The 15,571-nt window shown below is 38.6% G+C and overlaps 1 protein-coding gene across 9 annotated transcripts in view; it reads left to right on the plus strand.

Annotated features, from left to right (window-relative positions):
- The window catches only part of LOC109868384 (phosphatidylserine decarboxylase proenzyme, mitochondrial), a 37,721-nt gene that overhangs the window by 2,076 nt on the left and 20,074 nt on the right, over positions 1-15,571 (plus strand). For 2 of the 9 annotated variants that reach the window (XM_020457902.2, XM_031802795.1), the window contains exons 2-3: positions 207-277; positions 4,882-5,057. In XM_020457902.2, the coding sequence (XP_020313491.1) occupies positions 207-277; positions 4,882-5,057 (247 nt within the window). Of the gene's footprint in view, positions 1-206; positions 278-4,881; positions 5,058-12,987; positions 13,141-15,571 lie in introns of those variants that run through there. The other 7 variants (XM_031802794.1, XM_031802798.1, XM_031802797.1 and 4 more) reach the window with 6 other exon arrangements.

Here is a 15,571-nt window from a genome sequence, read left to right on the forward strand (position 1 = left end):
ATGATTCCATATGTGTTATTCCGTAGTTTTGATGTCTTCACTATTATTCTACAATGTAGAAAATAGTAAAAGTAAAGAAAAACCTTTGAGTAGGTGTCTAAACCTTTGACCAGTACTGTATATTGTAGCTCCGATCTCTTAATGTGGTATTGGGATAGTTATTACAATATATAACTAGAGTATGTGCTTCTTCTGTCTGCTTGCAGTGGCTGGCTCCGCTTCAGAGCACAAGGAGCTGGACAGTTTCATTCAGGGCCATGGCGTTCATTATCCAGTGGTGAGTTTCACACTGACATCCTCACACAACAGTCCCAGACAAGACCCAGGCTTTTACAACCAACATGGTGACTGGGGCTGTCAAACACTCTTTGACTACATTCCCAGTAGTCTCTGTGCTAATAAGATGAACATGCTCAGTGGTAGTAAGTAGTGTGTTAACCAAAAGTAAAGTGGCATTACTGCTATCCTGTATCACTTAAACTCTCTTTAAAACACCTTAAAGACCCTTACAAGTGCATTACTCCAATGGCGTCACAGGGGCGCCATCTCTCCTCTGACACCAGTGTAGCAAATTCAGAAACTGAGGTGCAAATTGTAGTACCAACTTACTGAACATTCCAATGGCCTTAGTAGTTGTATCAATCAGTTGCTATAGTATTCTTTTGACAAAGCCATATAATTTTTTGTATTTTACAAGACATTTGAGTCTTAAGTTGTGCGCTAAAGGATTACACGCAGTAATGTAGTGGGCAACAAATGTGTAAATGCTTGTGCAAAATAAAAAAAGGTTGGTAAACATTTACCCTCTACTACACCTCTGATTACACCACAATGGTTTCAGTGTGCATTGATGCAAAAAATAGATATTATTCTACGTTTGACGCAACCACCCTGGGCTGTGGGATTGCCAAACACTGGTTTATTAATTGTTCATATTAGAGCTTCTCTCATTCTGGCCAGTACATTATCAGTAAAAACTTTCAGACACAAATAATTACATAATTTGTGAGTCAACTCTATCACACTATCCAGCGAGTAGCCTAGGCCATTGTCTCAACTCAGTAATTAGTCTTCCCGGTTCTATGCTTTATTTACAATAACATGACGTGCACATTTAGCTACAATAGGAATTATGATAAAAAAATATATATACAGTACCAGTCAAAAGTTTGACTAATTCAAGGGATTTTCTTTTTGTACTGTTTTCTGCATTGTAGAATAATAGTGAAGACATCAAAAATATGAAATAACACATGGAATCATGTGGTAACCAAAAAGTGTTAAACAAATCTAAATATTTTAGATTTTTCATAGTAGCCACCCTTTGCCTTGATGACAGCTTTGCGCACTCTTGGCATTCTCTATGCTTTTCCAACAGTCTTGAAGGCGTTCCCACATATGCTGGGCAATTGTTGGCTGCTTTTCCTATGGCCCTTTGAAATCAGTTTTAGTCTTTTCCAAATTCCGTTTTTTTTTGTTTAAACATTTTCTGAATTCTGTGTTTTACGATTTACACTAATTTTATCATCAGAAAGAATGTCTATTAATATGAATGAATTAAACGTCAACAATTAAATAAGATGATGCAACTCAACAGTGCACTATTTTTTAAATCAAGTCAAGTGCTTCAATACAGTGTTCTACTAAGTGTTTCATTATAACATTTTAAAAAGTCATGCAAGAATCTAGGTAAAAATGCAGCAACCTTCTCCTCTGTTTCCAGCTGGCTAAGGATGTTTGTGACTGCCTGGGATGATAACTTTTCTGCCAACAAAAACTCTCTGTACAGATGAACATGCTCTGCATGGTACTTCACTGCCTCAAACCAGCTATTCCATCTGGAGCTCACTGCTTCAGGAGGAGCCATGGCCTGCACAAACTCCTTCATAATGAGGAAGCTCACCCATCTCTTTCCATGTCACAACTTCAGAGAAGTATTTGTAGTGTTGCCAGGTCTCACCCACCAGATTGATGACATGGCAGAGACCGGTTACATGGACACTGTTGGGCATCACTCCTTACAAGGAGGTTCTGAATGCCTTGAGGCAGTAGGAGGCATCATCTGTGACCAAAGCCCAGGCATCATTCAGGTTCAGATCGTTGCTGTGGAGGGAGGCTAGTATAGCTTGGGAAAAGTTGAGTAGTTGCATCGGTCCATGAAAATGACATCCACCGGAAAGTACTGGTTTTCTACACCTGCAATGAAAGATAAGGAAGAACTTTAATTATGTTTTAACCTAAAATAATATTGTGAATAAGTTATTTACATTTCAAGTGTAAACACTATACAGCGATAATTGGCTAGATGGAGAGGCAGATAGCTGCTGACATTATGCATCGCTATATTTCACCACGATATCTCGTTGTTTGGAATATCACAATTTGCATGCGGACAGTTCACATTGCAGAATGTAAATGTAGGCTATTACAACGATATATAAATAGGCTGGTAACTCACCAATGACGATTTTTAGAATCACTTGCCTCTGTTGTCTCATCAACAACCACTGCAAACTTCTTCTGTAGAACGGCAGTCATGTTGGTCAAACACACGGGGCAGGTGAGTTTGATGGAGGCTGCTCTCATTTTCGGGCAACGCTCCTCCCTGTTTGCAATGCTTCACTAGAAACTGCTGTAGCTTTCTTAGCTTTTCTAAGGGGATGTCAGACTCGGCACACACAGCCACAAAGTCCTGAATAAATTATCGTCTTGAATCTGCTGATGCACTTGCACTAGTAATGGTCATTTGAAGAGGCATGCTCTGGCTAACACGGTGCTTTTCCTTGTTCTTCACATGGGCTTCAGACTTTTAAGTGGTCATGACACATTTTTACTGGTCAAATCAATAGTATGTTTACAGAATTTGCAGAACAGCTTATCGCCTGACTCATAGTCCTTTGGGTATTGCTCTGCTCTGAATTTAGTGTTTAAGGTCAAAAAAAAAAAAAAAAGTCTTATATATATATATGTATGTGTATATGTATATATATATATATATATATATATATGTGTATATGTATATATATATATATATATATATATATATATATATATATATATATATATATATATATATGTGTGTATATGTATATATATATATATATGTGTGTATATGTATATATATATATATATGTGTATATGTATATGTATATATATATATGTATATGTATATATATATATGTATATGTATATGTATATATATATATATATATATATATATATATATATATATATATATATATATATATATATATATATATATATATATATATATATATATATATATATATATATATATATATATATATATATATATATATATATATATATATATGAATGAGACAACTTGGCCGTCTGAAATGGCCTCTTTGACATGTTTCTCAAAGTGACTGCTAAGCTGTGAGGTGAAGTAATGGTCCCATGCATTCACAACCCCCCCCTCCTCTAAAAACACCCCAATCAAAAACAGCTTTAGGCATACTCGTCTAATTTTACAATTTTGAAATCATTTAGGTTACTACATTAATATTCCGCATTTTCCGCATCACGGAAATCATAGGGCCCTATTTTCCTTCACTCTACGGTCCAATTCATCCCAAACCATCTCAATTGGGTTGGGTGATTGTGGAGGTCAGGTCATCTGACGCAGCACTCCATCACTCTTCTTCTTGGTCAAATACCCCTCACAGCCTGGAGGTGTGTTGGGTCATTGACCTGTTGAAAAACAAATGATAGTCCTACTCAGAGCAAACCAGATGGGATGGCATATCGCTGCAGAATGCTGTGGTAGCCATGCTGGTTAAGTGTGCCTTGAATTCTAAATAAAGCACACAGTTTCACCAGCAAAGCACCATCACAACACCCCCATTCCTCATGTGGGAACCACACATGCGGAGATCATCTGTTCACCTACTCTGCATCTCACAAAGACACGGCGGTTGGAACCAAAAATGTCACATTTGGCCTCATCAGACCAAAGGACAGATTTCCACTGGTCTAATGTCCATTGCTCATGTTTCTTGGTCCAAGCAAGTCTCTTCTTATTATTGGTGTCATTTTAGTAGTGGTTTCTTTGCAGCAATTTGACCATGAAGGCCTGATTTCATGCAGTCTCCACTGAACAGTTGAGATGTGTCTGTTACTCGAACTCTGTGAAACATTTATTTGGGCTGTAATTTCTGAGGCTGGTAATTCTAATGAACGTATCCTCTGCAGCAGAGGTAACTCTGGGTCTTCTTTTCCTGTGGCGGCCCTCATGAGAGCCAGTTTTATCATAGCGCCTGATGGTTTTTGCGACTGCAGTTCTTGAAATGTTCCGAATTGACTGACCATATCTTAAAGGAATGATGGACTGTTTCTCTTTGCTTATTTGAGCTGGACTTGCCATAATATGGACTTCGTCTTTTACCAAATAGGGCTATCTTCTGTATATCCACCCCTACCTTGTCACAACACAACTGATTGGCTCAAAACGCATTAAGGAAAGAAATTCCACAAATTAACTTTTAACAAGGCACACCTGTTAATTGAAATGCATTTCAGGTGACTACCTCATGAAGCTGGTTGAGAGAATGCCATGAGTGTGCAAAGCTGTCAAGGCAAAGGGTGACTACTTCTGAAGAATAAAAAATATGAATTCTATTTGGATTTGTTTAACACTTTTTTTGGGGGGTGGGGTACTACATGATTCCATATGTGTTCATAGTTTTGATGTCTTCACTATTATTCTACAATGTAGAAAATAGTTTTAAAAAATAAAGAAAAACCCTTGAATGAGTAGTGAATACTGTACTCATGAATACATACTGAATATGCAAGACCTGTTACGGAAAGAACTGTAACTGTTCGTAATATTACCCTTGTGTTATATGCATGGTGCAGGGCGACAGCGGTTCAATGCAGCCTTTCTCGGCCTTCAGGCTCGCATCAGGCCCTTTCCTCTCCTCATCGCCACAGGCGGAGGCTACATGGGATACGACCAGTACGGCCACTACAAGGACCGGGAGCTAACAAAGATTGGTATCGAGGTGCCTCCACGCATCGCCAATGAAACCCAGGTAGGGAGAACTTCTGGTGTCTTCTGTATCTTTGGATCTAGTCATGGTCCCAGGTAGCAGGATGGGTATTATGGAGAACAATATCACAGGTGTTCTTATGCTTGCCGTCAACACTAGTTCAGCCCACTGTTTACTGATTGAATTTAAAAAGCCTAATCAAAGGAAAATCCACACCCGGTATGATTTGTGCACCGTGATTTTTCAGTCCCTACATATAATTTAAATGTATTGGTCACACACACACATTTAGCAGATGTTAGTATACGGGTGTAGTGAAATGCTGGTGTTCCTAGCTCCAACACTGCAGTAATATCTAACAATTCATAACAATACACACACATCTAAAAGTAAAATAATGGAATTGTTTTCTATCCAAATCTAATAATAATAATCTAATAATATGCATATCTTATCTTCTGGGGATGAGTAGCAGGCAGTTGAATTTGGGCATGCATTTCATCCGGACGTGAAAATACTGCCCCCTGTCAAGTTAACGATAGATTGACAGCAATGTTGTAGTGCATCAGAGGCAGTAAGACTACAACGATCTAAGACTTTGTTTAGAGCACATCTGTCGTGATATTTTTTATTATTAACTTGTTCTGCCTGCAATCCCGGTAACGGGATTGATATGACAACTACCAGTGAAAATAGAGGGCGCCAAATTCAAACCACAGAAATCTCATAATTACAATTCCTAAAACATACATGTGTCTTATATCATTTTAAAGCTATTCTCGTTGTTAATCCCACCAAAGTGTCCGATTTCAAATAGGCTTTTCAGCGAAAGCACTACAAACGATTATGTTAGGTCTCCACCAAACCACAATAAGCACAGCCATTTTCCAATGAAATATAGCATTCACAAAAACCAAAAATAAAGATAATTCAAGGTTAGTGATTCATTTTATCTTCATCAGATGACACTCATAGGACTTCCTGTTACACAATACATGCATGTTTTGTTTGATAAAGTTAATATTTATATCAAACAATCTGAGTTTACATTGGCTATTTAGATTCACTAGTTCCAAAAAGTGATTTTGCATAGCCACATCGTTTCAACAGAAATAGTCATCATACTCATCATAGATGATAATACAAGTTATACACATGGAATTATAGATATACCTCTCCTTAATGCAACCGCTGTGTCAGATTTCAAAAACAGTTTACGGAAAAAGCAACACATGCAATAATCTGAGACGGCGCTCAGAACAGAAGCCAAATTAGCTGCCATGTTTGAGTCGACAGAAACCAGAAAATACATGATAAATGTTTCCTTACCTTTGAACTTCATCAAAATGCAGTCCTAGGAATCCCAGGTCCACAATAAATGCTGGATTTGTTCAAAAATGTCCTTTGTTTATGTCCAATTAGCTACTTTGGTTAGCGCGTTTGGTAAACAATTCTAAAGTCACAAAGCTCATCCACTATAACGTGTCCAAAAGTTCCGTAACAGTCAGTAGAAACATGTCAAACGATGTACTGAATCAATCTTCAGAATGTTGTTTACATATATCTTGAATAACTTTCCAACCGGAGAATTAGAATGACTTCAAATGAGCGGTGGAACGCAGGTGCTTCCCCTGTGAACGCGCATTGTCAACTCGTGGCAGTGGTGACCATTTCCTGTGTCATTCGACAAAGTTCTATTGACTGTTGACATCTAGTGGAAGGCGTAGGAAGTGAAAACTCATCCATATCTCATCCATATCTCGCTGAGCTTGGTTGAAGATCTGCCACCCCCAGAAGAAGAAAAAACAGGAAGTGGAATTTCTCAGGTTTTTGCCTGCTATATGAGTTCTGTTATACTCACAGACATAATTCAAACAGTTTTAGAAACTTCAGAGTGTTTTCTATCCAATACTAATAATAATATGCATATATTAGCAACTGCGAGTGAGGAGCTGGCCATTTACAATGGGCACCTTTTCATCCAAACTACTCAATACTGCCCCTGCAGCCATAAAAAGTTAATCTGTCCTCTCTGGACTTCCGTAAATCATAGCTTGAAATTATGCCCGATATGTTGTCTTCGTCAGTTTTAGTGCTACATTTTCATTCTGTCAATTTTTTGTTGTTGTGCAGAATTAGGCTTATTTGGTCTATCCCTTTGTCTCTAATGCCTTACAAATTGTTGACCTAATCAAACTCGTTTGGAACAGCTGGATTAGCAAACCTATTCCAGAAGTGATACGGAGGCTCATTCCGTGGGATTTTGTTGGAATAGTGATCTTTTAAGTGTACGTAGTGTTAGTGTCATAGTAGTAATCCTGACAGGCCCAATGTCGGTGTGTCATGGTAGTAAGCGCAACAAGCTCCACGTAGCCTATTGTTTGTTTAGGCTATTTAACATGGGAGACGGCCAAGTGTCAAAATAGGTGATGTCATTGCAGATAACCAACAACCATAAGATCAGACCGATCAGAAGGATCAAGCGTACGCCTGTTTTTCATGCCATTTCTGTGACTTTTCCCCTCTCTTTCTGTAGTGTAATCATCTTACCATACATGTGTTAGATACTGTAAGACCAACTATCAAATCACTGGGAGTCTTTTAGGCTCACATGCGAGTAAAATGGTCGCACTGTAGAGCCCTGTGTAGCCTATATATGAAGCAATATAGAGCTCTATGCTAGCACAAATTATCATGGGGAAAGCCCCTCATTTGCAGGTGGTGGCACTGTGTACGTTTTGAGGTCAGGTGGTAGCATGAAAGGTCCATGTTGAATGCCAAAGGGATTAGGTTTAACTGATATAGGCTAATTCATGACTTTGTAGAGTCTAAAACAGGGTTCCCGAATTTGGCCTGCTGGTGATTTTAATTTGGGGCCCCCCAAGTTTTCTGAGCAAAAAATAAGTTAAATAAAATAATACTTATAAAATTTGCATTTTTGTTCTTGGACATGATTGTAATATCACCAGGAAATGAGCTCAGTGCTTTTTCTTTATTTAGGAAATCTGTTCACAAGTATTCCCACGCATAAATAGGCATATGCAGTGCTTGACATGGGCAGGAGCTCACCGGAGCAAAGTACCGACACCTCACATTTTCTAGTGCTTGAGCTCCTGCTCATCTTATAGAATATCATTTCAAAAGTATTGTGGAGCTCCTGCACCTAAATATAAACTGGGGCTCAAGTCTGGGGCTCCCGAGTGGCGCAGCGGTCTAAGGCACTGCATCTCAGTGCTAGATGGCGTCACCACAGACACCCTGTTTCGAATCCAGCCGGTATCACAACCGGCCGTGATTGGGAGTCCCATAAGGCGGCACACAATTGGCCCAGCGTCGTCCAGGTTTGGACGGTGTAGGCCGTCATTGTATTTAAGAATTTGTTCTTAACTGACTTGCCTAGTTAAATAAAAAAATATATATATATATTTTTTTTAAAAGTCAAGCTCTGGGCATATGTGATCATATACCAAAGTATTCATGGTTTGAAAGTATTCTGTTTTTCTCATACTATCTGTTTCGGTTTCTTGCAGTCGATTTGCAGTGTACAAATAATTTATACCTATGTTCCGACAATCTGCTCAAGGAAAAATCGTTCCACAGCTGAATGTGATTTGGACCCCTGGTCGAGGACTTGTGCCAGTGGCACATAATTATGTAATTTTACAGATACCATGGGACCGTATGAGAATTGAAAAAAGCACAGAAGGCATCACTTCAAACTGTCTTCTCTTCATTTTATGTACATTCATTAACCAAATAACATACAGAAAATAAATGGAATCTCCCCCAACCCTGTAAACATGTATCATATGCCATTTCTATCCCCTCTCCCTCTGTAGAATCAGTGCTGTTGTTTATGCACCATAGTCTCTTTTATACTGTTATACTACTGTGACCCACAGAGAATTTCTTTTGACATAATTGTACTTGACAAAATACCCCTGTAAACTGTTTCACTTCTGTATGTAAAGGAACTAATCTTATGTAAATGAACAGATTGGTGGGCTTATTTGATTTAGCTACAAAAGGGTGAATATTTATACGGCAGTACTGTAATAAATACTTGCCTATTTTGATGTGTACCCTTTGGGGGCCTGGTATGCAGACTTTCTCAATAGGGCTTTGCAATGAATTGAGTGTGGGGTGAGGTTCTGTCACAGTGCAAATGGAAGCTCATTGGCTAGTTTGGGGATTGGGTTAGGGAATTTCCCAGACTTAAGTTGAAGTTTTTGTCTCGCTATATTGTAAATAAGCATGGAACTGTCAACGTGGTGGACTTTTGGTCGCACCCCCTTTTGAACTGTCCAATAAAACATGCGACTATCAGAAAGTGACTTGGCAAGGTCCCCTGGTCACTGTCAAGGTCAGCATTGTCATCATGGCATCTCAACATCCCACCATGACTATGAAGACACACTCACCTTATATTAGTGCTGAGCAATTAACCAAAATGTTGGTTTATTTTATTTTTTAAATAACTGACTGAAGTCCAAGTATTTGAATTCCATGTTTTTTTGTGCGCTCAATGCACCATTTGTGCTGTTTCTTTATATATATTTGTTTCTGGAATATGTTGTCCCAACTCATCATAGTTAAGTGCCGAAAGATGGTAATTAACTACAATGACCAGAATCCATTGTGCCTGTTCTCATTGGTTCTTTCTGGGCAAGCCTGTGGGGCAGACAGACATGGAGAGGAAGAGCGATAGAGCGACACAAGGGGAATAAAGAGCGGTTGTTTAGGTCTCCACACGACAGTATATGTAATTGATTGATAGTTGTTATTTAGCCGTGTTAAAAGTATGCCTGATCAACTTTTGAAGAACTACTGAAATGGTGATTTTTGTCAGACAAAAGGCAGCAAGTCCGCTATGGTTAGCCTGTTGGATGACTCTGGGGAGCTACAGCCTGAGCAGAGATTATATGAGGACTTGAATAGAATATTAAGTCATCAAATAAATAAAAATTATATACAGAACTGAAATACTTTATTAAAGTAATGTGAATAAAGGATGGTTTATTAATAAGTGATATGCTGTAATGGCCAATCACTACCATCATTTGTTTTTTGTTACAGCATTGAAAACCGCAATTTCTATGAACCGACCTCAAAAAGCACTTATTGCTCAGCACTACTGTGGACACACACACACACACACACACACACACACACACACACACACACTTGTCAGAGAGTTAGGCTCACACTTCACAAGTTTCATTTGGCTTCTCAAAGACCCACATGCATATGACCTCCTAACAATGGCCTGAGTTCTTCTCAGGGTGAATCTGGGCTGAGACACGAATGGAATGGTAATGAGCAGACTAGACAGGGTCTCTCAATTTCCCTTCCGACAAGCCAAAGACGGCATTCTGAGCCAGCTACAGGGAAATTGGGGATAGGAGCATTTCCTGTCTCACACTCTCTACAGACAGATTTATCAGTTCCTCTTTGGGTAAAGACAGAGGTATTGTGTATTGTATTATGGATAAATGCAGATATACACTACTGTTCAAGTTTGGGCTCACTTGTTTTTGAAATGTCATCAAATTGATCATAAATACGGTGTAGACATGACTATTGTAGCTGGAAATGGCTGATTTAAAATAAAAAAATATGAAATTGAATATATATCAGCAGCGTTGTTAGCTAATCCAAGTGTATCATTTTAAAAGGCTGCGTTGTTAGCTAATCCAAGTGTATCATTTTAAAAGTCTCATTGATCAATAGAAAACCCTTTTGCAATTATGTTAGCATAGCTGAAAATTGTCCTGATTTAAAAAAGCAATAACTGGCCTTCTTTAGACTAGTTGAGTATCTGGAGCATCAGCATTTGTAGGTTTGATTACAGGCTCAAAATGGCCAGAAACAAATAACTTTCTTCTGAAAGTATTCAGTCTATTCTTGTTCTGAGAAATGAAGACTCGGACCGATATTGCCGATAGTCCCTTTACACCAGTCACCACTCTCCGCCTCGCCACGAGCACTGCACCATGCCAAGGAATGTTAATCTGTGGAAATCACCAGCAGCAGCAAACCAGCTCATTCTCCAACAGAAAGGTGCAGTTTTGAGAAGTGGTTGACTGACACAGTGACCAAAATCAAACTCCTGTTGCAAATATTAGTTTTAGTTAATTCACTAATATTAAGGCTTGTGTCGACTTTCCCGGATATGCATGCAATAAGCAAGCTAGCTAACCAGATTGCTATGTGACCTGTTAGCAAAGATTACAATAACTAACCCTTTCATCTGTGCTGTTAGCTATATTAGCTACTATGCTAGTTGGCTAGATTTTAGATGGTCCTAAGATATTAGATGGGAGGTAATAGAAAACATAGCTAGCTTTAACCGGTTATCATCTTGAACATGCACCATTTTCGGCAATGAGCCATCAGACTTGCGGTGTAATGTTAGCTATTTACTGGTGTGCTGATCTGACCAGCTGCAATTGTGTGCATAAATTGTAAGGCTAACCAGATTTAGACGACTGTTTGGTCGATAGGCTGTTGGTTGATGAAGATTTCTTAAGTTAACAGTAGCAAAACAAAAAATCATGGTAAACAAGATACCTTTCTGATTCTGTCTGAGTGGACTGATCCATTTGGATGGCACAGTTCATCAGTCTAAGACATATGCAACTGAAATTGTATATGGTCATATTATGTAAGAACAATGGTGCAATACAAATAATAATATTTTATAAGCTAATGCACTTTCTCTCGCGTTGCATAGTGGTTGCTGTCCACGGTTCTGAAACACATCAGTGCGCTGTTAAATTGGCGCCTTTTCCTTGACTGTGTTGCTATGTGCATATTAGCGAAGTTAACCACCATATTGGTGTTAAGAGCAATGCGGCGGAGGCAGCAGCAGAGTTAGGAGATGAGAAAACAGCCCTTGCCTTAATTGTCTAAGAAAAGAGAGGATAGAGGAAACCCCAACTTAATTAGTATTATAATCAATAGCCTAACTGTTAAATGTGCCTGGCTTTAGAAATCATCCATATATATCTACAGAAATAAGACCAATCCTGATTTATGTTGACTGTTTGAGTGTTTGGTTGAAAGCCTACTGATTCCGTGAGCACCAAGTCTCACACAACAATTTCACCAATTCTGCAGTTTTTAATCTTTACTATGCTGTGATTAACGCTTTGCACTTTTTTTTTCATTAGTCCAGCCTCCCTGGTATTATTTCTAATTTATTTACTGTTTACACTTCCAAATTGTCAAAAATAGATTTATAATAATAATAAACCCTCTTTTTCCCTGATCTTGTTGTTGTTATTATAATAATGTCATTAGTAAGCTTAGTATAGCAGCCAAAGTTTGGACACACCTACTCATTCCAGGGTTTTATTTGTACTATTTTCTGCATTGTAGAATAATAGTGAAGACATCAAAACTATTACGTAACACACATGGAATCATGTAGTAACCAAAAGTGTTATCCCTATTTGGTGAAGTGTGTTTATCTTCTGTATACCAACCTTGTCACAACATAACTGATTGGCACATACATTACAGACAAAAAACTTAACAGTTTACATACATTTTAAAAACATTAACATGAATAGATACTTTTATTTGAATGGAAATATAATACACCCATTTTATAAAGAGATTTACCATTCAAATAAATGGTGTCCCAATGCCCTATTAAGACATTTTTATGTTGGTGTTTCCTTTATTTTGGCAGTTACATGTACATGGCTGCTTGTAGGCTTAGTTGATTACACAGTGCTATCTGTACTGTACACATTTGAATATTTGTGAAGTCTAGTTCATCACCCCAAACTTATCGTTAAGATGGCCCCACTGTCAATTTGATGAATGATGAGATGATTATCGTATTACTGCTGTAGATTCTACAGTAGATTTGTGCAGTTGGACCATTAGGCTACTTTGGCATGTGGTGAGTCAGATGACATCACCCAGCAATTATAGTCCCTTGAACGTGATATCTGCCCGCCCACCCTCTAGTCTCTTAAAGGGCTTGTCCAGCCTGTACGCAGGACTTTATTGTGAGAGAGTAGAGGGTACTGACTAGCCTTCACCTTTAACTAGCACGCAGTGAGAGACTTAACTTCCCCTTTGTCTATTTGATTCACTCTTCAGACAACAGAAGGTAATGTTTGGAGTTTCTTTTTCGAAAATGGAAAAACACATTTTTAGATTAAAGTTGTATAATGCATTATCTGAAATATGTAACTATGTTTATGGAAGTGTTCAATGTAATCTAATTCAACAGAATAGTGTTTAATAGGGAACTGTTACAGGAAGTGGTAACAAAATCCAAAGTGAATTTTGGGATAAACTGAATCTGTACTTAAGTATTACTTTGACAGTTCCTATGTCTTTACAGTAGTCCGTAGCATCAGTGTGTCAGTTAAGGAAGGAATTGGGTGTTGTCCTGCTTTTAGGGACCGGCTCCCTGTTTGCTGAAGACATGCGTTGCTTGAGAGACTAATAGTGTTAACTGAAGAATCTCACCTCCAAAAAAGGTGCAACATCAGACTGATGGATAAACAATATTGAGAAAGTAGTTGGACGCTCTGGGAGTGCTATTTTTCTAAAGAGGCCTTCTAGGTCGTGTTTTCATACTTTTTGGGACCGGCGGGGACCTCGTTTGTGATAGCAAATTCATTATGGTGCCCCTCATCAGCACACAACTCGCGTTAGATACAGATAGCATATGAGTTTTACTATAACTTCGGCAGTGCATGGCCAGATCAACCAATAATAAAGGCCCGCCTCTTGGCATCGGAGAGAGAACTTTGCCGTTTTCAAGAGAATTTCCTGCAATTCTACACATTTATCATAGTTCAGACATATTTTTTGTTGTCGCTTTAAAGCTAATATCCTGCAATTCTACACATTTTGCTATGCGGCAGAGAACTTTACAGTTTTAAATCTTAAATGACAGTACATTTAGGTAAAACAATGAAATGGGGGGGTGGATACAAGATGTTATCGTGTTGGAAACTGTATAATTCGTGGAGTACTGTGGATACCAGGCCCATGTTGCTCAGTGTTAAAGGAAAATTCCACCCCAAAACTATCTTTTGGTATTTGTTTCATTAGTACATTGTTGATATAGTGCCATTTATTTTTGTTGCATATCAGCAATCAAGTTTTCAAGACTTATAATATAGAAATACAGCCGGTATGATGCATTATTTCACTTCACAAATATTTACTATTTATTAAAACGATGAATAATGTTTTGTAAACGAGTTCATGCCAACAAATCCAATACAAAAACTATGTTTAATAAGCACAACTTTTTTTTAATTTTGAAACCATCAGACCAGGGGTCCTGCTTCTTTTACGCTTGCTACGTTAGGTTAGGCGTGAAAAAACACTGCAGCAACCTGAATGGCTGAACATGATATGCAACATCCGCAATTAGCATTTAGCCTCTCTAGCACGGTGGGAGAAAATGGTGTTTTCATAAAGTCCACTTCTTTTTTTTTTCTTCACCTTCTCACCATTACAGTTGAAGTCGGAAGTTTACATACACTTAGGTTGGAGTCATTAAAACTCATTTTTCAACCACTCCACAAATGTCTTGTTAACAAACTATAGTTTTGGCAAGTCCGTTAGGACATCTGCTTTGTGCATGACACGATCTTAGAAGCTTCTGATAGGCTAATTGACATAATTTGAGTCAATTGGAGTTGTGGATGTATTTCAAGGCCTACCTTCAAACTCAGTGCCTCTTTGCTTGACATCATGGGAAACTCAAAAGAACTTAGCCAAGACCTCAAAAAATGAATTGTAGACCTCCACAAGTCTGGTTTATCCTTGGGAGCAATTTCCAAATGCCTGAAGGTACCACGTTCATCTGTACAAACAATAGTATGCAAGTATAAACACCATGGGACCACGCAGCTGTCATACCGCTCAGGAAAGAGCGTTCTGCCTCCTGGAGATTAACATACTTTGGTGCGAAAAGTGCAAATCAATCCCAGAACAACAGCAAAGAACCTTGTGAAGATGCTGGAGGAAACGGGTAAAAACGAGTCCTATAACGACATAACCTGAAACGCCGCTCAGCAAGGAAGAAACCACTGCTCCAAAACCGCCATAAAAAGCCAGACTACGGTTTGCAACTGCACATGGGGACAAAGATCGTACTTTTTGGAGATATGTCCTCTGGTCTGATGAACAAAAAATAGAACTGTTTGGCCATAATGACCATCGTTATGTTTGGAGGAAAAAGGAGGAGGCTTGCAAGCCAAAGAACACCATCCCAACCCGTGAAGCACAAGGATGGCAGCATCATGTTGTGCGGGTGCTAGGCTGCAAGATGGATTGGTGCATTTCACTTTAGATGGCATCATGAGGGAGGAAAATTATGTGGATATATTGAAGCAACATCTCAAGACATTAGTCAGGAAGTTAAAGCTTGGTCACAAATGGCTTCCAAATGGACAATGACCCCAAGCATACTTCCAAAGTTGTGGCAAAATGGCTTAAGGACAACAAAGTCACGGTATTGGAGTGGCCATCACAAAGCCCTGACCTCAATCCTATAGAAAAGTTGTGGGCAGAAC

Source organism: Oncorhynchus kisutch, linkage group LG23, assembly GCF_002021735.2.
Source record: "Oncorhynchus kisutch isolate 150728-3 linkage group LG23, Okis_V2, whole genome shotgun sequence".
Taxonomy (NCBI): domain Eukaryota; kingdom Metazoa; phylum Chordata; class Actinopteri; order Salmoniformes; family Salmonidae; genus Oncorhynchus; species Oncorhynchus kisutch.